A 23,647-nucleotide genomic window follows, 5' to 3' on the forward strand; every position below is an offset into this window, starting at 1 on the left:
CAGGTAACACGGTATTACAGAACCGGTTATTGGTGGGTAAGGGAGAAAGAGTAAATGGGCTAACAATTGTCAATTGTCGAGGGCCTGAATGTGCTCTAACACATCATCTCACCAATCCTCAAAATGACTCTGCCAAGTAGGTAGTGTGAGTCTCCTTTTTTGTTAAGTTTTGTTAAGTTTTCAGAGTAGAGCCACATAGCCACGAATAGTGCCTGACATACAATCAGTGTTCAAGAAATATCTTTTCGATGGATGGTAGGTAATATACCTAGTAAATGAAAGTTATCAGGATTCATAATGAGATCCACCTGGTTACAAAGCCACACTATTTCCTCCATAGTACATTGCCTTTTGTGTGAGACTACACAGAATTGATTTAAAATGGTTAAAAAAAACACTATCAATGTAAACATGGTCAGGAAACCATGATTTCTACTTTTATATCAGAGTGATTTCAATTTCCAAATGGGTTTTAGTAAAGAATGAAGAAAGACAGAAAACACATGCCAGGATCTTCAAGGGCTTTTTTAATTTAAAACACATATAGCACGTGAAAATAACATAAATTCACATTAATACATTATATTTATATGAAATGTTTTAGTTAATCCAACTCATCCATTTTTGTTGCTACATTCTAGCAATTTCTTTTAAATGTTGCTTATGAAAATACTATCCAAAATGTGCTACTTTAATTTCATTAATCTTAGGTGTTGTAGCTCTTTTATCTCACATTTATACCAAATGAAATATTTGAAAATGCTAAAATAATGCTTTCTTAGTGGCTTTGCATCCTGTATTAAAATATTTTACAACTTTAAAAGTTGAAAATAATTTTATTGATTCCCTATATATAAATCCATGTAAATATACTTGTACTGCATATTTTATTAATTGATAAAGTTCTTTAAAAATTCTACCAACTTCTTTAGAATAGTTCCTATGAAAGCATCATCCAAAATATATTTCAATTTTTGTGTTAGGTGTTCTATCTCCTTTACTTCTTTGCCCCATACTTAGATCAAAACAAAGTATCTGAAATGTGAATATAAATACAATTTTATATTCCTAGCTGTTCTGTATCTTGTATTAAAATATTTTACAATTATAATAAAAGTTGAAAAATAATTTATTGGTTTTCCGGTATATGTACTTTTCTACCTACTATAAATGAACTAATCTATGGAATTAAGTCATTTTGCTATCTCAAACACAGAGAGGGCCAAAAACAAGGGAATTACAAACATTCCAAGATTATTAAAGTAGATGCACATTAAAATACTACAGATATGGCATATTCAACATCTATCAATCAGAGACAGTGTTTAACTTTCCACTTGGCAACCATATTTTCTAGATAACTACCACTTTTCAAAGCATTACTGTTGGATAGGTTTTATACTGGAAGAGAGGATCTATAAAACATTACTGTCCTCATCCAAAACCAAAACTAAATAAGGACTTAAAACATATTATTAAAAAAGATGGTGACTGGGGTAAAAATGACTATGACCAATGAGCTACAGGACTTCAAGATGAAAATGCCTTTGCTTCTTCAAATTTTATTTGATAAAGTTAACTGGATTTTCTTTTCTGATAATGCTTAAGCCCTAAATTTGACTGTGTACTATAACAATTTTACTTGGATAGTAAAAGAAAAAAAAAAAACCACTGTATTCTAAAAGACAGATTAATAATCTGCTGAACTTAAATTGAGAACTGATCAGTGGAAAATATCTGGCTGGATAAATAAATTTAAAAAGATTGAAAACATTGCAAAATAAGCTGTTTTGAAAAAAACTTGAAATGATTAAAAAAAAAGTTGTTAAAAGCTATTAAAGATCTTTCCTGAGGGCTACTAAAGGCAAAAACAACCTTAATAGACACATGGTTACAAACAAATTTCCTCACAAAGATAGAGGTTGTGATCAGTAGCAGGATCTTAGGGAAGTGTCATTTCAGAAACTGCATTAGTCTCTTCTAAGTGTTTTGAAGAGTTTGAGTTTGTACATCCTAGAACTAGAGAAAATTAGAAGCAATTCGCCTCGTTGGATACAAAAGGACTTATATATTCTTGATTTATTCAATTTCATTGTTCTCTTACATATATTTTTCTTCTTTAAAACTTTAAGATGAACATTTATTTATGGAATATGAAATGATTTACTCATTTATATGACAAGTTTAATAAGGCTGACATTCAATGGAAAACAATGAAATAATTTACCTTTTAGAAATTAGAAAAACTTTAAATCATTTTTCCTATCTTGTTTTTAAGGGTCCCTTATTAAAGCTTGTGATTTTTATTAATGTAAATAAACTAAAGTGATTGTTTTTGTGCACCTCTTTGCACCACAGTGTAACGGGCAGTCTTTTCTCAATTAACTTTTAACACTCTGTACATACTATTCTGAAACACTGTGGTGAAGTATGGCCTTGCATCCTTGAGCAAGACGCTACATAAGGGAGGGTTAGCTGAGTTAGAAGGGTCTTCCACATCCCAAATTTCAAGCATACTGCAACCAGGCCTGAAAAAATAAGCAAATATATATATTAAAAATGCATTTTCATATCTAGAAGAACTATAATTATAAAATATCTCAGATTTTTAGAGACTAACATTTAATAAATTAAAGATCTTAGTACATTTCAAAAAACATGTTTAAAATTTAGGGATATTAATAATAAAATGAAATTATGCTATATTCTTATATTCCAGTTAACCAAATAACCAATATATGATTGAATCAAATAATAAGAGCTCAATGTAATTCAGAAACATATATTTAAAAATCCACCTTCAAAGTGAAATATAAATGAACATATGTTCTAAGCGGTACTGCCATCCAAATATAATACCCATTTACTGTAAAATGAGACAAATTAAAGCAAAGTTAATAGTTAATCTAATTCCTGATGAATTACCTACTTCATATTCTTGAACTTAAATTTTGAGTTAAATTAGCATGATAACATATAAAGTCCAAAGCAGGAAAGAGAAGCTCTTCTGCCACTGTTACTCCCCTCAACTCTTCCCTTTCTGAGTGGACTGAATGAGATATTTCTCACTAGAGAATAACCCTGCATGGGAATCATTACAGGGAAGAAGTCAGACAAAATCAGTCTATATTGAGGTATAATTTACATACAATAAAATTCACCCAGTTTATGTGTAAATTTTCATAAGCATGGGTAAACGTGTATGTGTGTGAGCACCATCATAATCATAAGACAGAAAATTTCCATCATCTCAACGAGTTCCCTTGTACTCTTTTATAGTCAATCCCCTCCCTGAAACATCAGCCTAGGTAAGTACTGATCTTCCTTCCACACTATAGTGTTGCCTTTTTAGAATATGCTAGAAAATACATATTTAGCATATGCTACACACATGGCTACTCAAGTGGTAAATTTTTATCCTTTCTACTTCAACCTTTCTTTCATGTATTTGTACTTAAAATGCATCTTCCTGTAAGGAAGGACATAGATGGGTTTTGCTTTTATATTCAGTCTCAATCTCTGACATTTGATTGGAGGGTTTAGTCCCCACTCACATTTGCAAGTACTGATATACTTCTTCCTATACATTATTTATTAGATTTTAAAATTAGATACAATTGGCTACGAAAATCTCAAAAATTAGCTCTTCAAAAGTCTAATACAGCCAATTCCTAATTATTCATAGGAGAAATGAAAATTCTTAATGTTAAGGTTAATACAACTAAGGATTTTTTAAATCAAGGAGACTAAACAAAGGCCTGATGATATTCATTACACATCTCAGAATTTGATGTATTTTTTAGGTATTCAAAATTTAGAAATTTAAAACTGTTAATTAGAAATATTTTCTTATTATGTCCTTCTGAGTTATGTGAAACTTTTCTTATATGTCTTATAAAGCCAATGTAAATCAGCTGTAGTAGCAGAATGCTACTATCTCACTTTGCTATAAATTCAAATCTGTATTTTAGATATCTTATAAAAGTTTTAAAAACTTGAAAATTATGGAAAAAAGCAACATTCAGATGTTAAAATTGAAAGAATTAGGATAGCAAAATACACTATCATTTCTGAAATCACATTATGCTTAAATAGTATATAATTCCATGCAAGAATTTTAAATAAAATGCCAAGATAACAATTTTAATGGAATTAATTTAAAATAAAAAATTTTAAAGAATCAGGACTGCTGTAATGAAGTAAAACATTCATTGCTTTAAAATATACCATATATCATAGAGCATAGGGCTCATACTCACTTAGTTCTCACAACACACCATGCCTCTTCTAAAATGTAGTAATTTACATGTAACTCCACCAACTTATCTCTCACTTCTTTTGCAGATTTTCGACTATATGCGGAGTAAACTATTTTTGTCCGAGCTCTTTAAATTCAAACAAGTAAAAAATGTTTCTAAATAAGTGATAACAGAGTTGACTAAAGAAATTTTGTTACCAAATTAAAACCCCAATGCTTACTGGATGGAGCACTGATTATACATGATCCCAAACAGCATGAATTATTTGGGGATAGAAATTTCCACATTTTACTTACATTTTAAATGTTCTAAAACTTACAGAAATTTGAATTTTTCAGGTACTGATTATCAGTGTATAAGCCAGTTTAGAGTCTAGAGATAGGTAGCAGTATAATAGTTCAGAATATAAAATTAGCTTTGCATAATTAATAAAACAACTAATCCGGAAGAAACTCAGATAGAGGCTAAATATAGTGAAAATACAGATTTCAGTAGATAATTTCATTTAGAGAAGGTCTGAAAGACATATGAGTTGAAGATGAATGTAGTAAATAGAATAATTAGACAGTGAGCATCTACAGTAGTAGTCAGGTAGAGAAAGTACCCTAACAGAAGCTTGAGAAACAGGAATGTTGACCAAAATATGGTAGACAGATGATTTAGTTCTAAATGGGAGTTTTTATAAAATCCTAAGTAAATGATCAATTATACATTAGACTTTTCTTAAGAGTTCAAACATACAGAATGCCCAATCTTCAAAGCCAAACATAAAACTTTAATTTAAAATATTACCTTTAACAATAAACCAAGGTCACATTACAAGGAAAAGATTATCCAATTACTAGGATGATTAAAATAATTTTTAAAAGTCACTTAAGGAAAACAAAACTTTCAGATTTCAGTGGAAAATAGGGTTCCCATAAGCAACTAATAAAAGAGCATAAAAGCATTTAACATAGTGGACTTCATAAACTCTTTTTATCCGTGAAAAAAAGGCTAATCATTGGCTACCAGTAAGATCAAGAGTGGTTTCTTGATCTAGTTTTTACTTTGAGCAAAATTCAGTTTTGCTTTTTTCAGTTTTCAGCCATTTATTAAGGTTGCTTTAACAGGTACATGTTGTAATTTCTGAATTGTTACTACTTTTTAACTTCTAGAATGAACATGAGGATGAAAGAATGTGTGTGTGTAGATAAACATTTTCCCCATTCCTACGAGTCAGCAGAAGTCCTTGGTGTGTCTGGTTGTAGTATTCTATCAGTTGCCCACCTCAAGTCTGCATCCTCATAATGTGGGTGATTCACAATGGGGTGAAGAGTGGAAAGCTTGACACTTGCCATTGTAGGCATGGCACCAGCAAAAACAGCATCTGCAAAACAAGATTATATTTCTTAACAACATGTTTTAAAGAAAACCAAAAGTTACTCATCTGTAATATTTGAACCCAGTTAAGAAAGATGTGCTGTGCTTAGTTGCTCAGTCATGTCCAACTCTTTCCGACCCCATGGACTGTAGCCTACCAGTGGACAGAGGTCCATGGGATTTTTCTGGCAAGAATACCAGAGTAGGTCGTCATTTCCTCCTCCAGGGGATCTTCCCAACCCAGGAATCGAACTTAGGTCTCCTACATCGCAGGCAGATTCTTCACCATCTGAGCCACCAGGGGAGCCTGGGAATACCGGTGTGGGTAGCCTATCCCTTCTCCAGAGGATCTTCCCAACCCAGGAATCAAACCAGGCTCTCCTGCATTGCAGGCGGATTCTTTACCAGAAGAGCTACCAGGGAAGCCCAAGAAAGATGAAGTACAGTTAAAATAATAATCATTGACAGCATTCTTTTTTTTTCACTTAATATTTACTGATGGTCTACATAATAATAGCCAACTTTGTTAAATGTTATCTTGGTGCCATACACTTGGTGATTATACAATTTAACTTGCACAGCTTTGGGGGTGGGTTCTATGTTATTCCTGTTTTGTAGATTAGGAAGCTAAGAGACAGCAAAGCAATTAGCCCTAGACAGCACAGCTAGGAACTCTCAGGGCCCACCCTCTCAGCCACTTCACTAGAGCACACTGCCCTGTTCAAGTGCTATACTAACAGACAGCACTACAAAGACGGGACTGGAAAGAATTGTAAAATTTCATATCTTGTTCCAACAGTCTAAAGTTCTAGGAACTAGAAGACTTATAAAGGGCAAGTCTCATGGTACATGTTTTAAAGTGAGTTTCATGGGTTATGAACTGTAATCCTGAGAACTTGACAGATGAAGGCATTGTTTTCTTCCCTCAGATCACTTTTAAATATTCATAACTAAGTCTTGACTTTATAAATACATTTCATCAAACCATTTCATTACATGTTAGTAGTACTTTCTGGAATAATACCATGTATAAATCCGTTGCTTTGTGGTTGTAACTAGTGATACACCAAAATCTACTGTGTGGCTTCAGTTTTAGTTGTATTTCTTGAGAGACAAAAAGACCAAATGAAAGAAATAAATATGATTTATTAGAATCATATAATAAATGATTATATAACTATGAAGATCATTATCACTTTTAATCAGCAAAGTAAAACCACCAATAAGAACTAGGCATATTACTCAGATCTACTGGAAATAATTGAATATTTATTTTCAAATATTATTAACCATTCTAAATGTAACTTTGAATGAATTTGTTGTTGCTCTTCAGTCGCTCAGTCATGTCCAACTCTTTGCAACCCCACAGCCTGCAGCACACCAGCTTCCCTGTCCTTCACCATCTCCCAGAGCTTGCTCAAACTCATGTCCATTGAGTCGGTGATGCCATCTAACCATCTCATCCTCTGTCATCCCCTTCTCCTCTTGCCTTCAATCTTTCCCAGCATCAGGGTCTTTTCCAATGAGTTAGTTCTTTGCATAAGGTGGCCAAAGTACTGAAACTTCAGCTTCAGCATCAGTCCTTCCAATGAATATTCAGGATTGATTTCCTTTAGAATTGACTGGTTTGATCTCCTGGCCAACTCTCAAGAGTCTTCTCCAACATCACAGTTCAAAAGTATCAGTTCTTTGGCACTCAGCTTTCTTTATGGTCCAGCTCTCACATCCATATATGACTACTGGAAAAACCATAGCTTTGACTAGATAGACCTTTGTCCGCAAAGGAATGTCTCTGCTTTTTAATACGTTGTCTAGGTCTGTTGTAACTTTTCTTCCAAGGAGAAAGCGTCTTTTAATTTCATGGCTGCAGTCACCATCTGCAGTGATTTTGGAACCCAAGAAAATAAAAGTCTGTCACTGTTTCCATTGTTTCCCATCTATTTGCCATGCTTGGATACCACGATTTTCATTTTTTCAACACTGAGTTTTAAGCCAACTTTTTCACTCTTCTCTATCACCTTCATCAAAAGGCTTGTTAGTTCCTTTTTGCTTTCTGTCACAAGGGTGGTGTCATCTGCATATCTGAGGTTATTGATATTTCTTCCAGCAATCTTGATTCCATCTTGCACTTCATCTGGCCCAGCATTTTGCATGATGTGCTCTGCTGCAAAGTCGCTTCAGTCGTGTCCGACTCTGTGCGACCCCATAGACGGCAGCCCATCAGGCCCCACCATCCCTGGGATTCTCCAGGCAAGAACACTGGAGTGGGTTGCCATTTTCTCCTCCAATGCATGAAAGTGCAAAGTGAAAGTGAAGTCACTCAGTCATGTCCGACTCTTAGCGACCCCATGGACTGCAGCCTACCAGGCTCCTCCGTCCATGGGATTTTCCAGGCAAGAGTACTGGAGTGGGTTGCCATTGCCTTCTTTGATGATGTGCTCTACATATAAGTTAAATAAGCAAGATGACAATATACAGCTTTCACGTACTCCTTTCCCAATTTAGAACCAGTCCATTGCTCCATGTCCAATTCTCACTGCTGCTTCTTGACCTGCATACAGGTTTCTCAGGAGGCAGGTTAGGTGGTTTAGTATTCTCATCTCTTGAAGAATTTTCCATATTTTGTTGTGGTCCACACAGTCAAAGGCTTTATTTAGCATGGTCAATGAAGCAGAAGAAGATGCCTTTCTGGACTTCTTCTGCTTTTTCTAGGATCCAATGGATGTTGGCAATTTGATCTCTGGTTCCTCTGTCTTTTCTAAATCCAGCTTGAACATCTCGAAGTTCTCAGTTAATGAAGCCTAGTCTGGAGAATTTTGAGCATTACTTTGCTAGCAGGTGAGATGAGTGCAATTGTGTGGTACTTTGAGCATTCTTTGGCATTGCCTTTCTTTGGGATTGGAATGAAAATTGACCTTTTCCAGTGCTTTGGCCACTGCTGAGTTTTCCAAATTTACTGGCATATTGAGTGCAGCACTTTCACAGCATCATCTTTTAGGATTTGAAATAGCTCAACTGGAATTCCATCACCTCCACTAGCTTTGTTTATTGTCATGCTTCCTAAGACCTACTTGACTTTGCATTCCAGGATGTCTGGCTCTAGGCAAGTGATCACACCATCCTGATTATCTGGGTCAATAAGATCTTTTTTGTACAGTTATGTGTATTCTTGCCACCTCCTCTCAATATCTTCTGCTTCTGTTAGGTACATACCATTTCTGTCCTTTATCAAGCCCATCTTTGCATGAAATGTTCCCTTGGTATCTCTAATTTTCTTGAAGAGATCTCTAGTCTTTCCCATTCTATTGTTTTCCTTTGTTTCTTTGCATTGTTCACTTAGGAAGGCTTTCTTATCTCTCCCTGCTACTCTTTGGAACTCTGCATTCAGATGAGTGTATCTTTCCTTTTTTCCTTTGCCTTTCACTTCTCTTTTTTTCTCAGCTATTTGTAAGGCCTCCTCAGACAACCATTTTGTCTTTTTGCATTTCTTTTTCTTGGACATGGTTTTCATCACCACCTCCTGTACAATGTTATGAAACTCTGTCCATAGTGCTTCAGGCACTCTATCAGAACTAATCTCTTGAATCCATTTGTCACATCCACTGTATAATTGTAGGGATTTGATTTAGGTCATATCTGAATGGCCTAGTGGTTTTCCCTACTTTCTTCAATTTAAGTCTGAATTTGGCAATAAGGAGTTCATGATCTGAGCCACAATCAGCTCCTGGTCTTGTTTTTCTGACTGTATAGAGCTTCTCCATCTTTGGCTGCAAAGACTATAATCAATCTGATTTCAGTACTGGTCATCTGGTGGTGTCTATGTGTAGAGCTGTCTCTTCTGTGTTGGAAGACCGTATATGCATTCTCTTGGCAAAAGTCTATTAGCCTTTGCCCTGCTTTATTTTGTACTCCAAGGCCAAATTTGCCTGTTATTCCAGGTATCCCTTGATTTCCTACTTTTGCATTCCAGTCTCCTGTGATGAAAAGGATATCTTTTTTGGTGTTAGTTCTAGAAGGTCTTGTAGGTCTTCACAGATCATTCAACTTCAGCTTCCTTGGCATTAGTGGTTGCTGCATAGACTTAGATTACTGTGATATTGAATGGTTTGCTTTGGAAACAAACAGAGATCATTCTGTTGTTTTTGAGATTACACCCAAGTACTGCATTTTGGACTCCTTTGTTGACAATGAGGGCAATTACATTTCTTCTAAGGGATTTATATCTCTTCATATGCCTGCAGTCCATGGGGTCGCTGGGAATCAGGCACGACTGAGCAACTTCGCTTTTACTTTTCACTTTCATGCATTGGAGAAGGAGATGGCACCCCACTCCTGTATTCTTGCCTGGAGAATCCCATGGACGGAGGAGCCTGGTAGGCTACCGTCTATGGGGTCGCGCAGAGTTGGACACGACTGAAGCGACTTAGCAGCAGCAGCATATGCCTTAAATTAAAAAACATATAAATAAACTGAAGTAAACATATCTTTATTACTGTAAGATTCAATAATTAATGATGAAAAGCTCTTAGTCAGGAGTAATTTTGTTCCTGGCAACTTCTGGAGACATTTTTGGTTACCACACTGTTACGGGAGAGGTGCTACTGACATCTGATTGGTAGAAGAAAGGAATGCTGCTAATGCTGCTAAATATTATTCTGCCAGTGTAAAGGGTAGCCCCAAATTTCAAAGTTGAGAAACTCTGGGCTAGAGGGACCCAAGCTCAGGACTAGGGTCATCCAGAAGAAACTAGGGAAGCCTGTCCAGCAAGAACTGGAACCACGGAGAAGAAACCGTCTATGAAACAGAGGGAAAGGGAGAAATACTCCTTAGCTGCTTCTTTCCTCTTGGGAGTAAGGCATCAAATATGAGCATGACAGGGAAACCACAGGATCTTTTCTATAATATATTTAAATCTCCAATTAGCCTACTGCATGTATTAGAAAAAAGTATCCCTTCTGATCTGACAGAACCTCACGAATACATGACTTGTGAGTGGACCACAGGCTGGATTACAGTTCCCTCTTGTCCTCTCAACTGAGCACCTTTGTGCTGTGTACAAACTATGCAAAGCTACATGGTAGACCTGAATGTAAGCTCTAGTCTCACCCTAATTATAGAATCTCAAGCTTCGTTTAATAAAACCTGTGGTAACCATGAGAGAACTCATAATACAGAGATGAGAAAAATTGGTAGGATCAAAGAAGAGGCAAAAATGACGTAAGAGTTTGTAGGAAATCTCTTAGAAGGGTAAGTTTGCTAAACATAGGCTTTCTTTGCCAAGAACCCAAGACAAACACTGGAACAAAGATGCAAGCAAACATGAAAAGAACAGATACCTTTTAAAGCTTTGGAAAAACAGCTGTAAGTGGTGAGGGGTGAGAGAGATTAAAAGCAGTAACTACCGTGTACTTTATAGGGAAAAAATAAAGGATTAGTTCAAAAATTCTGACTAAACTAGCCTGGAAGCTCTAAGACTCAGAGTCTAAGTTATGAGGCATTGTCACTGTCATCCTTTGAAAGACACAGACCAAATATTTGAGTTGAAGTTTATAAGAGTTTACCTTAATGATAGCTAAATAATAGAATGATGACTATCAAATAGGAGATAAGAGGAAAGTGGCTCAAAGAGTCACAGAATAAATTTAAATAAATCACAGTGAAGAAATTAAGCCAGAAAAAACTGTCTCGGACAGGACTATAGAGTAGTTGCAGAAAATAGCATAGAATATATTCATTCTCTGGAAAGGTATTTAAAAATGAAGTAAATATCAATCTGCTTGAGGTGGTCTTAGATAAAGACTGTAAGAAAAGAAAACCTAAAAAAATATTTTAAACTATTTAAAAGTAGCATGTATAATCATCTTTTTGAGATGAGTTAGTGAAAAAACCCAAATGTCCAAGATTTTAACCCTTCTGTATGTGATTGGTTTTATAGACATGAAGCAGAGGGTATGCACTGGCGGAAGTAATGGGAAGGGTATTGTTAACCTCCCCACAGTCAAAACTGGTTTCTCCAGTCGCCTGTCACACAGTGCAAAAGTTTGTCATTTATTAAAGGTTTTTTACTTTGAAGTGTCACTGTTATGATACAGTAATAATCTCAGAGTTATAGCATATAACTTGTGAACAATTATTAACTCTAGATATCAATTAAAATTCTTTTTGACAGGTATCCAGGAGGGGTTTAAAGAGGACACAAAGTTTCCTTTCGGAAATTTGATTTGATGAACGCTGCAATTAACACACTAAAAATGTGTGAAGGTATAAATGCATGTGTTTTTTTAAATTGCATATATACACACATACATATATGAAATGACAACTATACAATATACACAAATGTATAACAACATATAATGTGTATAAGTGTATGTGTGTGTGCTAGCTATACATATAATCAAAACAGCTACATACCTGGCCTGGTATTGTATTTGATCCACTGTATCAGTTCTTCCTGGGGCAAATTATTAAATTCTCCTATTATGCTCCATTGATTATGGAGGTTTGCATAACCTTGTATTGACATTACTGTTACAAGACTGAGGATAACAGGCATAAAACGAACTCTGTAAAAAATCCAGCCAAAGAGCTGAAATGAAAGAAACCATTTATTTATCATTCTTATATGAACAGTGCTACTGGATCAATAATAATATTCTCACCTTTCTACCTAAACCAAGATGGATTACCATTTGATACTAATAATATACAGAATATAATAATTATCTATTGTTTAAAACCAGCAAATATTTTAGAATTATATGATCCAGTTAAAAATGGAGCTTACTTTCCTCTTGAAAGAATTAAAGAAGAAATACCTGATCCTTCCAGGACAGATTTACAAGCAGGAGTTAAGGTTAACAAATCATAATTCTGACATATCCTCGAACTAAATCCTATAATATCTGGATGTCTTTTATGGACATCTTGAATATCTAGGGAAACACCATTAGTACTGACAATTTTTATCCTCTCAGGAATTTAAGTATTATGATATTCTAAGGCAAAACATTTATAATCAAGACCAAGTAAGGGGTCTCTAGAAGTAACTTGGTCCCAAAATTCTAGCTACTTTATCTAGCTGTCTTGCATATGAGCTACAGTAACAGAACCTTAGAAACTGACAATTTTTCCACAGATTATCCAAGCCCAACAGGACAATACTAGAACAATTGCACTGCATCTTCTCTAGTTATTACAAGAGCACTTGAGGATAGTTTTGATGGGCCATGAAACTGTTACACTTACCTGAATTTCAAAAACTATATTAGTGAGAATACTGATAGAGGGGAAAGTCACAGAATTATCAGCTAAAGTCCAGGAATAAATTTCAAAGCTACTTGAATTTGCTTTTCTTATGCTATAATGAATCACAAACTAGTACTTTAAATCACTTAAGATAAAAAAACACCAAGTGCTTTTATGTTTTAGATTAGTGACCAAAACCATGATTAACTACATTGTAGTTGCTATAGTGTTATAGAGTAGTTATAAAAGAATGAATACCTTACCCGCCGAGAACATATCAGGGAAGCCATAACACACATATGAGGTGTCAAAAAGAGCTTCAGTCTCATAATTAAAATGGCAAGGGGAGTAAATGCAAACAACTGCAATGTGTGAAAAATTATCTATAAAAACAAAAACAAAAATTAATTTTCACTTCATATTTTAAAATTAGTATATGTACAATAAAGTATATTAAAACTATTGGTATTCACTAGGACAAGGATCTTTTAACTCAGTAATACATCTATTAATATTCGTTCATTCATTCAACAAAGATTTATCAAATGCCTGCTATATGCCAGGTACTGTTGTGAGTGCTGGATACAGTAGGGTGCTAAAACACCACTGAGCAATTCCTGTCCTCAGGAGACTCACATTTTAGTACATTTAGTAAGGAGAGACAGAAAATAAACAGATATATCAAAAAACAAAACCTATTAAACAGTCTTTCAGAAAGTGGTAAGCATAATGGAAAAGGAAGTAGAGCTGAAAAGGAGACTGAAGTGCAGGGTGTGGTGTGAGGTCACAGGCAGAAGTTGCAAGTGTACTTAGGATCATCAGAGTGGAACTCCTGAAAGGTGGTATTTGAGCAAGGCCCTATACCAGGTGAGAAAGGGAATCACAGAGACTTAAAAAAATGGGGTGCTTCAAAAATTTGTGATATTTAGTCAGCAACAAAAATTGTAACACAATCTAGGTTATTTTAGAAGTAGTGGAATTGTATAAATATTTGTACTAATCAGTAGGACACCCCATTTTGACTAAGATGGAGTTTCACTGAGCTAAGTTTTCAAACAAAACTTTTCTAATAGACATATTCATAAAATATCAACAAACTCCTCAGTACATAAATGGACAAAGAATTAATACAAGTAAAATTAACTAAATATTCATGTTCTAAACCACTAATATTAAAACAAGGTAAATAGTAAAAATAATATTTTCATCTATAAAATTGACAAATATTAAATTAATATTGAGTATTAGAGAGGATGCCATGAAACCACACACTGTAATAACTGGTATATGTTTGTAATTTAGTAATATTTATCAAGATCCTAGAAAAGAGCCAACCTTGGCTAGGGTCTAGCCAAGACCCTAGAACCAAACCAACCTAAATTTTGGTTCTAGGCATTAAAGGGAATAATCAAAACATAAAAATACTTCTATAAAGATGGTAACTTAAGTGAGTTTTTCACAGCAGAAATAGAAACAAACTAAATGAACAATATAGAAGACTAAGTAAATTATTGCATTTTCACATGTGAAAAGTAAAGTGTTAGTTCCTCAGCTGCGTCTGACTCTTTGCAACCCCATGTACTGTAGCCCCCCAGGCTCCTCTGTCCATGAGATTCTCCAGGCAAGAATACTGGAGTGGGTTTCCATTCCCTTCTCCAGGGTATCTTCCCAATGCAGTAATCAAACCCAGGTTTCCTGCATTTCCTGCATTGTAGGCAGATTCTTTACCATCTGAGCTACCAGAGAAGCTCCACTATCACATGTTATATAGACATTAATAAATTGGAAGACTATTTAATGGTGTGGAACAGTTTTCAAAAACAAAGATCATGGCATCTGGTCTCATCACTTCATAGCAAGTATATGGGGGAGAAAATGGAAACAGTGACAGACTTTATTTTTGGGGGGGCTCCAAAATCACTGCAGATGGTGACTACAGCCATGAAATTAAAAGGCGCTTGCTCCTTGCAAAAAAAGCCATGGCAAACCTAGACAGCATATTAAAAAGCATAGCCATCACTTTGCCAACAAAGGTCCATATAGTCAAAGCTATGGTTTTTCCAGTAATCATGTACAGATGTGACAGTTGGACCATAAAGAAGGCCGAATGCTGAAGAATTGATGCTTTTCAACTGTGGTGCTGAAAAAGATGCTTGAGAGTCCCTTGGACAGGAAGGCGATCAAACCAGTCCATCCTAAAGGAAATCAATCCTGAATATTCTTTGAAAGGACTGATACTGAAGCTTCAATACTTTGGCCACCTGACGCGAAGAACCGACTCACTGGAAAAGACCCTGATACTAGGAAAGATTGAAGGCAGGAGGACAAGAGGATGACAGAGTATGAGATGGTTGGATGGCATCACCAACTCGATGGATATGAGTTTGAGCAAGCTTTGGGAGATGGTAAAGGATAGGGAAGTCTGGCGTACTGCAGTCCATGGGGTTGCAGAGTCTGACACTCTGTCTAGTCAAGGCTGTGGTTTTTCCAGTGGTCATGTATGGATGTGAGAGTTGGACTATAAAGAAAGCTGAGCGCTAAAGAATTGATGCTTTTGAACTGTGGTGTTGGAGAAGACTCTTGAGAGTCCCTTGGACTGCAAGGAGATCCAACCAGTCCATCCTAAAGGAGATCAGTCCTGGGTGTTCATTGGAAGGACTGATGTTGAAGCTGAAACTCCAATACTTTGGCCACCTGATACAAAAGAGCTGACTCATCTGAAAAGACCCTGATGCTGGGAAAGATTGAGGGCAGGAGGAGAAGGGGATGTCAAAGGATGAGATGGTTGGATGGCATTACCAACTCAACGGACATGGGTTTGGGTGAACTCCAGCAGTTGGTGATGTACAGGGAGGCCTGGCGTGCTGCGGTTCATGGGGTCACAAAGAGTTGGACACGACTGAGCGACTGAACTGAACTGAGATGTCCATCGGCAGACAAATGGATAAGAAAGCTGTGGTATGGTGAAAGAAATCAAAGAGGACACTAATAGATGGAGAAATATACCATGTTCATGGATTGGAAGAATCAATATAGTGAAAATGAGAATACTACCCAAAGCAATTTATAGATTCAATGCAATCCCTATCAAGCTACCAACGGTTTTCTTCACAGAGCTAGAACAAATAATTTCACAATTTGTATGGAAATACAAAAAACCTCGAATAGCCAAAGCTATCTTGAGAAAGAAGGATGGAACTGGAGGAATCAACCCGCCTGACTTCAGGCTCTACTACAAAGCCACAGTCATCAAGACAGTATGGTACTGGCACAAAGACAGAAATATAGATCAATGGAACAAAATAGAAAGCCCAGAGGTAAATCCACGCACATATGGACACCTTATCTTTGACAAAGGAGGCAAGAACATACAATGGATTAAAGACAATCTCTTTAACAAGTGGTGCTGGGAAAACTGGTCAACCACTTGTAAAAGAATGAAACTAGAACACTTTCTAACACCATACACAAAAATAAACTCCAAATGGATTAAAGATCTAAACATAAGACCAGAAACTATAAAACTCCTAGAGGAGAACATAGGCAAAATTACTCTCCGACATACACCACAGTAGGATCCTCTATGACCCACCTCCCAGAATATTGGAAATAAAAGCAAAAATAAACAAATGGGATCTAATTAAACTTAAAAGCTTCTGCACAACAAAGGAAACTATTAGCAAGGTGAAAAGACAGCCTTCAGAAAGGGAGAAAATAATAGCAAATGAAGCAACTGACAAACAACTAATCTCAAAAATATACAAGCAACTCCTACAGCTCAATTCCAGAAAAATAAATGACCCAATCAAAAAATGGGCCAAAGAACTAAACAGACATTTCTCCAAAGAAGACATACAGATGGCTAACAAACACATGAAAAGATGCTCAACATCACTCATTATCAGAGAAATGCAAATCAAAACCACTATGAGGTACCATTTCACACCAGCCAGAATGGCTGCGATCCAAAAGTCTACAAGCAATAAATGCTGGCGAGGGTGTGGAGAAAAGGGAACCCTCTTACACTGTTGGTGGGAATGCAAACTAGTACAGCCACTATGGAGAACAGTGTGGAGATTCCTTAAAAAACTGGAAATAGAACTGCCTTATGACCCAGCAATCCCACTGCTGGGCATACATACTGAGGAAACCAGAAGGGAAAGAGACACGTGTACCCCACTGTTCATCGCAGCACTGTTTATAATAGCCAGGACATGGAAGCAACCTAGATGTCCATCAGCAGATGAATGGATAAGAAAGCTGTGGTACATATACACAATGGAGTATTACTCAGCCATTAAAAAGAATACATTTGAATCAGTTCTAATGAGGTGGATGAAACTGGAGCCTATATACAGAGCGAAGTAAGCCAGAAAGAAAAACACCAATACAGTATACTAACACATATATATGGAATTTAGAAAGATTTAACAATAACCCTGTATATAAGACAGCAAAAGAGACACTGATGTATAGAACAGTCTTATGGACTCTGTGGGAGAGGGAGAGGGTGGGAAGATTTGGGAGAATGGCATTGAAACATGTATAATATCATGTATGAAACGAGTCGCCAGTCCAGGTTCGATGCACGATACTGGATGCTTGGGGCTGGTGCACTGGGACAACCCAGAGGGATGGTATGGGGAGGGAGGAGGGTTCAGGATGGGGAACACATGTATACCTGTGGCAGATTCATTTCGATATTTGGCAAAACCAATACAATATTGTAAAGTTTACAAATAAAATGAAATTTTTAAAAAAAGTAAAAAAAAAAAAAAAGAAAGCTGTGGTACACACACACGATGGAATATTACTCAGGTATTAAAAAGAATGCATTTGAATCAGTTCTAATGAGGTGGATGAAACTGGAGCCTATTATAGAGAGCGAAGTAAGGCAGAAAGAAAAACACCAATGTAGTACATTAATGCACATATATGGAATTTAGAAAGATGGTAACTATGATACTATATATGAGACAGCAAAAGAGACACAGGTGTAAAGAACAGATTGTTGGACTCTGTGGGAGAAGGCGAGAGTGGGATGATTTGAGAGAATAGCATTGAAACATGTCATATGTGAAATAGGTTGCCAGTCCAGGTTTGATGCATGAGGCAGGGTGCTCAGGGCTGGTACACTGGGATGTCCCTGAGGGATGGGATGGGGAGGGAGGTGGGAGGGAGGGTCAGGATAGGGAACACATGTACACCCATGGCTGATTCATGTGAATGTATGGCAAAAACCACCACAATATTGTAATTAGCCTCCAATTAAAATAAAAATAAAATAAAAATAAAACAGAATGACAAAAAGTGTACCTAAAGCTATTTTTTTCATTTTAAAATGATGTTTAAAAACTGAAATCTTTAATTTTTTAAAATAATTCTTGAACCCAAGTTTGCAATGTGGAAAATTTATTTCAAAATCACCCCTTCATTTTCCTTAGTCAGACTCACCCTTGAACAAAATCTGAATCATGCTTTGGAGAAAGAAAACCTACACATTTCACACCCAATAGGTCCTTTTTTGGAGGGCCACTAAATCACAGATTGGTAGATTATGTGAGCCATCTACTTTAATCAACTACCCAAAACAGGGATCACTTCTATAAATCTATGAACAGAATATTCACCATTCCCGGGATAGGAATATGCCATAGGAGTACCTATTACAAAGACAGATGCTGTATATATGTGAGAAAATCTTTTCTAAAACTGAACTAGTGTTTTCCTGTAACTTCCACACCTATTGGTGCATCTCAGTTCTCAATTATCTAAAAACTGTAATTATGATTTTGCACTATTAACTTATGCTTTCTCTCCAAACAACAAACTATTCAACAATATAGTTCTATTAATCTGTGAATACAGAAGTGTACGGATTCCCAAAATATATTACTCAATACCAGTTTCTCAAAAGAAGTAATTTCTCCCCCAAATTCTGGATCACTTCAGTTTTTCAACTGAATAGCTCCAAATAAGTTGTATGTTATGACATATGCCTTCAGCTGTATGTCATATAAAGCCCTCTGGCTATAACAGAAAAACTTTGTTTATAATATAAAACACAAAATAAAATGGACTTAAATATAAAGGATCTAATATAAAGTAATCACAAAATATAATAAATTAGGGACTAGACAAAAGTGAAGGCTGATGCAATACTGACTGTCATGCTCAAAATGAGGTATGAGTAGGTCAAAAGAATATTCAGGAGTTAATTATTCTAAATGTTATCTCTCCCTAGCCCATCTTTTCACAAGTTCTTCACAGTATTATGATATTCTGGAACTAAATATTGTTTCTAAATCTCTTTCTTTTTCTTTCCTGTGAATTACTATGTATTCCTTCATTAATTTCTAAGCTCGTAACATGGAACAGCTGGCTAAAACTAACTAATATGATGGAACAAATAAAACACAAATACATTAAATTATGAGTAAAAAATCACAATAGACTCCACTAATCTAATAAACTTTAATAATATCATGACAGTAGGGAGGTGACCCAGGGGTTCATTTAGTGAGTTGAGATTTGCAGACTGTCCCTGATTCAGAGGGTTGGCACAAAGCAAGGAACTTAGAACTTACTCCCTGGTGAAAAAAGTATCCTAAGGATTTATTCAAAATCCTCACCTAATTTTGAAACAAGCTGGAATGTACAACCTTTCATTATCATATCACATTCAGAGTTTGTCAACATTTCTGCCTCTCACACCCTGTCATCCCTTAAGGTGAAGGGAAGTCGCTCAGTCATGTCCGACTCTTTGTGACCCCATGGACAGTAGCCAACCAGGCTCCTCCATCCGTGGGACTGGAGTGGGTTGCCATTTCCTTCTCCAGGGGATATTCCTGACCCAGGAATCGAACCCGGGTCTCCCGCATTGTAGGCAGACACTTTACCATCTGAGCCACCAGGGAAGTCAAGGTGAAAACAGTTCCATCCCAAACCAAAGAGATTTATCAAGTGTGAGTCACAAGTGGGAGTAGGATTAGGTGCCAGGAAGACACAAGACTTCACATTGGTACTGCCCAGAAAGCTATCATCTCCTTCTATAAGATCTACTATTTTTAGAAATTTAAATCTGTTTATGTATTAGGAGTTTAACATACCCACTTTAGTTTAAAAAAAATTAGAGATTTTCTATCACTGTCCTCTTTTTGGTCAGCTTGACTTATAACTGCCTTTCAAAAATATATATATATAATCTTCTTTACTGCCAACAGACTAAAGTATTTAAAACTCAGATCTGACCACACCATCTCCAACTTCACAACAAGGTCCTGATAACGTCCAGCTTCTTTGCATACAAAGCTCCCACAGTCTAATGCTGCTTACTTTTCCCACCTTGTCATTTTTATCCATCAGCAACACTGATTTGCCTTATATCTATGGATAAATTTGGAAAACTCAGCCGTAGCCACAGAAAGGCAATGCCAACAAATGTTCAAACTACCGCACAATTGCATTCATCTCACATACTACCAAAGTAATACTCAAAATTTTCCAAGGTAGGCCTTAACAGTATGTGAATGAGAACTTCCAGATATTCAAGCTGGATTTACAAAAGGCAGAGGAACAAGAGATCAAATTGCCAATATCTGTCGGATCACTGAAAAAGCCTAAGTCGAGAAAAACATCTATTTCTGCTTTATCGACTATGCCAAAGCCTTTGACTGTGTGGATCACAATAAACTGTGGAAAATTCTGAAAGAGATGGCAATACCAAACCACCTAACCTGTCTCCTGAGAAACCTGCATGCAAGTAAAGAAGCAACAGTTAGAACAGGACATGAACAATAGATTGGTTCCAAACTTGGAAAGGAGTACATCGAGTTGTATATTGTCACCCTACTTATTTAACTTATATGCAGAGTACATCATGCAAAATGCCACCCTGGATGAAGCACAAGCTGGAATCAAGACTGCAGGGAGAAATATCAATAACCTCAGATATGAAGATGACATCACCCTTATGGCAGAAAGCGAAGAGAACTAAAGAGCCTCTTGATGAAAGTGAAAGAGGAAAGTGAAAAAGTTGGTTTAAAACTCATCATTCAGAAAACTAAGCTCATGGCATCCATTCCCATCACTTCATGGCAACTAGATGGGGAAAAAATGAAAACAATGAGAGACTTTATTTTCTTGGGCTCTAAAATCACTGCAGATGGTGACTGCAGCCATAAAATTAAAGGACATTTGGTCCTTGGAAGAAAAGCTATGACAAACATAGACAGCATATTAAAAAACAGAGATGTTACTTTGCCAACAAAGGTCTGTCTAGTCAAAGCTATGGTTTTTCTAGTAGTCACGTATGGATGTGAGAGCTGGACCATAAAGAAAGCTGAGTGCCAAAGAAATGATATTTTTGAACTGTGATGTTGAAGAAGACTCTTAAGAGTCGTCCAGGAGATCAAACCAGTCAATCCTAAAGGAAATAAGTCCTGAATATTCACTGGAAGGACTGATGCTGAAGCTGAAGCTTCAATACTTTTGCCACCCGATGCGAAGAACCAACTCATTGGAAAAGGCCCTGGGAAAGATTGACGGCAGGAGAAGAAGGGAACAACAGAGGATGGGATGGTTGCATAACATCACTGACTCAATGGACATGAGTTTGAGCAAGCTCTGGGAGTTGGTGATGGACAGGGAAGGCTGGCCTGCTGCAGTCCATGGAGTCACAAAGAGTTGGACACAACTGAGTCACTGAACTGAGCTAAACCAGATAAATTCATTACCTTCTGTCTTCCTTGCACATGTGCATCCTTTGTCTTCAGCTAGCTATTCCTCTATATATATTTTAAAAACCTTTCTCCAACTACCACATCCCCTCCACACAGATTTAATCACTTCTTCTGTACTACTTTTATATCTCCCTTTGTCATTTCACATATACTTATATGTTCTCGTTTTTTCCTTCTACTATATACCTTCATTTCCATAGAAGTAGAAACTTGGTGTATAGTAGGCACATAATAAAGATTGAATGGATAAATATACAGAATTAACACAAAAGAGAAAAGTGGGCAAAATAAGAATAAATGGAGAAATGAATGACAATGAGAAGGTAGCAAACTAATGTGAAAAAGGGAGGCAGAAACTTAAGGAATACTTATGGAATTAGGTGGTTGCAGAGTGAATGACAAACAGCATAGATTTTGTTGCTACACTGCCTGGATTCATAGTACTTGGCTCTACAAAGCTCAGCTCACTCTAGCTTTCTGACTTTAGGCAAGTTACTGACCATCTCTTTTCAACATTTTTTTTTTTAATCTGTGAAATAAAAAGTAAAAGTATTTACATCAGTGAGTTGTTGTGAGAATGAAAGTATAAAAGTAAGTAAATAACTACCCTCCCCAACCAAAATACCTGGCACATAGGAAGCAGAAAGTGCTGACCACCCCTCTAGGAGCGCTGGAAACGGATTGGCAGTGGATATATGGAAGATTTACTGCAAATTTGCTGTGAGACCTTAGGTGAACTGTTTCATTTCTCCAGGTCTCCAGTTCTTGGCAGAGACTCTTTGCTTTTATTCCTAGAAACACAGCAAGATTCTACTTCCCAACTTCCCTGGCAGTCAGGTGTGGCCATATGTCTGAGTTCTGGCTGTGAGCAGGAAGCGATATTTGTCTCTTTTCCAGGGGTAGCTCTTACAAAGCCTCCAGTATGCAGTGTTCTTTTTTCTTTGTTGGCTTGTACAAATCAAGCCTGAAAACCACATGTTAAAGATGGCAGAACCATAGGTGGAAGGAATCTGGGTCCCTGAAACACTGCTTGTTGGAGAACCACCTGCTAATCTGAAACTCTGGTTTTAACTTTATGTGAGCAAAGAATTAAACTTCCACTGAGTTAAGTCATTTTGATGTTATCATTATCTTTAACAGCTAATATCATTTAATTAACATGATTTTCTTATTTGCAAAGTGGGAATAATATTATGAGACTCAAACAGCACAGTACATGGCACATAGTAACTATTCAAAACATATTGTTTATCATCATAAGCTATTCCTATTAAGTTCACAATCAGTGGTCCTTTCATGTAAATTTGACCTGTCCCTTAAGACTCAAAGTTCTATTACTTAGGAAATCATATTTCTAGCCCATGCTATTTTTTCTCTTATCGCAGAACAATTTAGCACCATAAAAAAAAGACTATCCTGTTTTGTTCTCCATTGAAAAATTAGATGTATCTGAGAGCAGGAACACTGCTATACTATCTGGTTTATCCTATAACACTGCTAAGATTATAACTGATTGAACATCAAGTCTGTGTGTGGCAAAGTCACCAGTCACAGTACCTACCCTGATGGCCCATAGCTGATTGGCTCAGCAGGCTAGAAATTAATGTTTATTATTGTTGAATGAATGAATGAATGAAGGTAATTTAATTTAATTATACTCAGTGGTCATAAATCAGCTTTCTGGTTGTCAAGTCCTTACCACTCTTCAAAATTGAGAGCAGCTTAAAAAGTGGGAAGATCAGCAGAAATTTACTATCAGTATTGAACCACTTTAGCACTGCTGATGGTACACCTGCAGCAAGGTTATACCTTTGTGAATATCCTTGAACTTAAATATAATACACAAATCTAGCAGAGATTAAAATGAAAGCTTTACCTCACCATGTTCAAGGAGCTGTTTTCTGGAATAAAACAAAAATATTCTCTATTAACTGACTGTTCATTATACTATGATTATATCAGAATGAACCTCCACTTATTTGTTCTTATATTTTAAATAAATTAATATATAAATAAAGCTGTTAGATAAAAATTACT

At 36.3% G+C, this 23,647-nt stretch overlaps 1 protein-coding gene across 1 annotated transcript in view; it reads right to left on the bottom strand.

The window, feature by feature from the left end:
- Nucleotides 1-507: 507 nt before the first annotated feature.
- The window catches only part of DPY19L2 (dpy-19 like 2), a 95,739-nt gene continuing 72,599 nt past the window's right edge, over nucleotides 508-23,647 (bottom strand). Inside the window, exons 17-22 of the mRNA XM_086396525.1 lie at nucleotides 23,487-23,511; nucleotides 13,133-13,252; nucleotides 12,036-12,210; nucleotides 5,529-5,628; nucleotides 4,260-4,385; nucleotides 508-2,528 (exon numbers count right to left, since the gene is read on the bottom strand). Coding sequence (XP_086252651.1) covers nucleotides 2,378-2,528; nucleotides 4,260-4,385; nucleotides 5,529-5,628; nucleotides 12,036-12,210; nucleotides 13,133-13,252; nucleotides 23,487-23,511 — 697 coding nt within the window. The 3' untranslated portion in view covers nucleotides 508-2,377. The remainder of the gene's footprint in view (nucleotides 2,529-4,259; nucleotides 4,386-5,528; nucleotides 5,629-12,035; nucleotides 12,211-13,132; nucleotides 13,253-23,486; nucleotides 23,512-23,647) is intronic.

Source organism: Bos grunniens, chromosome 4, assembly GCF_055505025.1.
Source record: "Bos grunniens cultivar Pamir isolate PY7600 chromosome 4, Bosgru_T2T1.0, whole genome shotgun sequence".
NCBI classification, from domain to species: domain Eukaryota; kingdom Metazoa; phylum Chordata; class Mammalia; order Artiodactyla; family Bovidae; genus Bos; species Bos grunniens.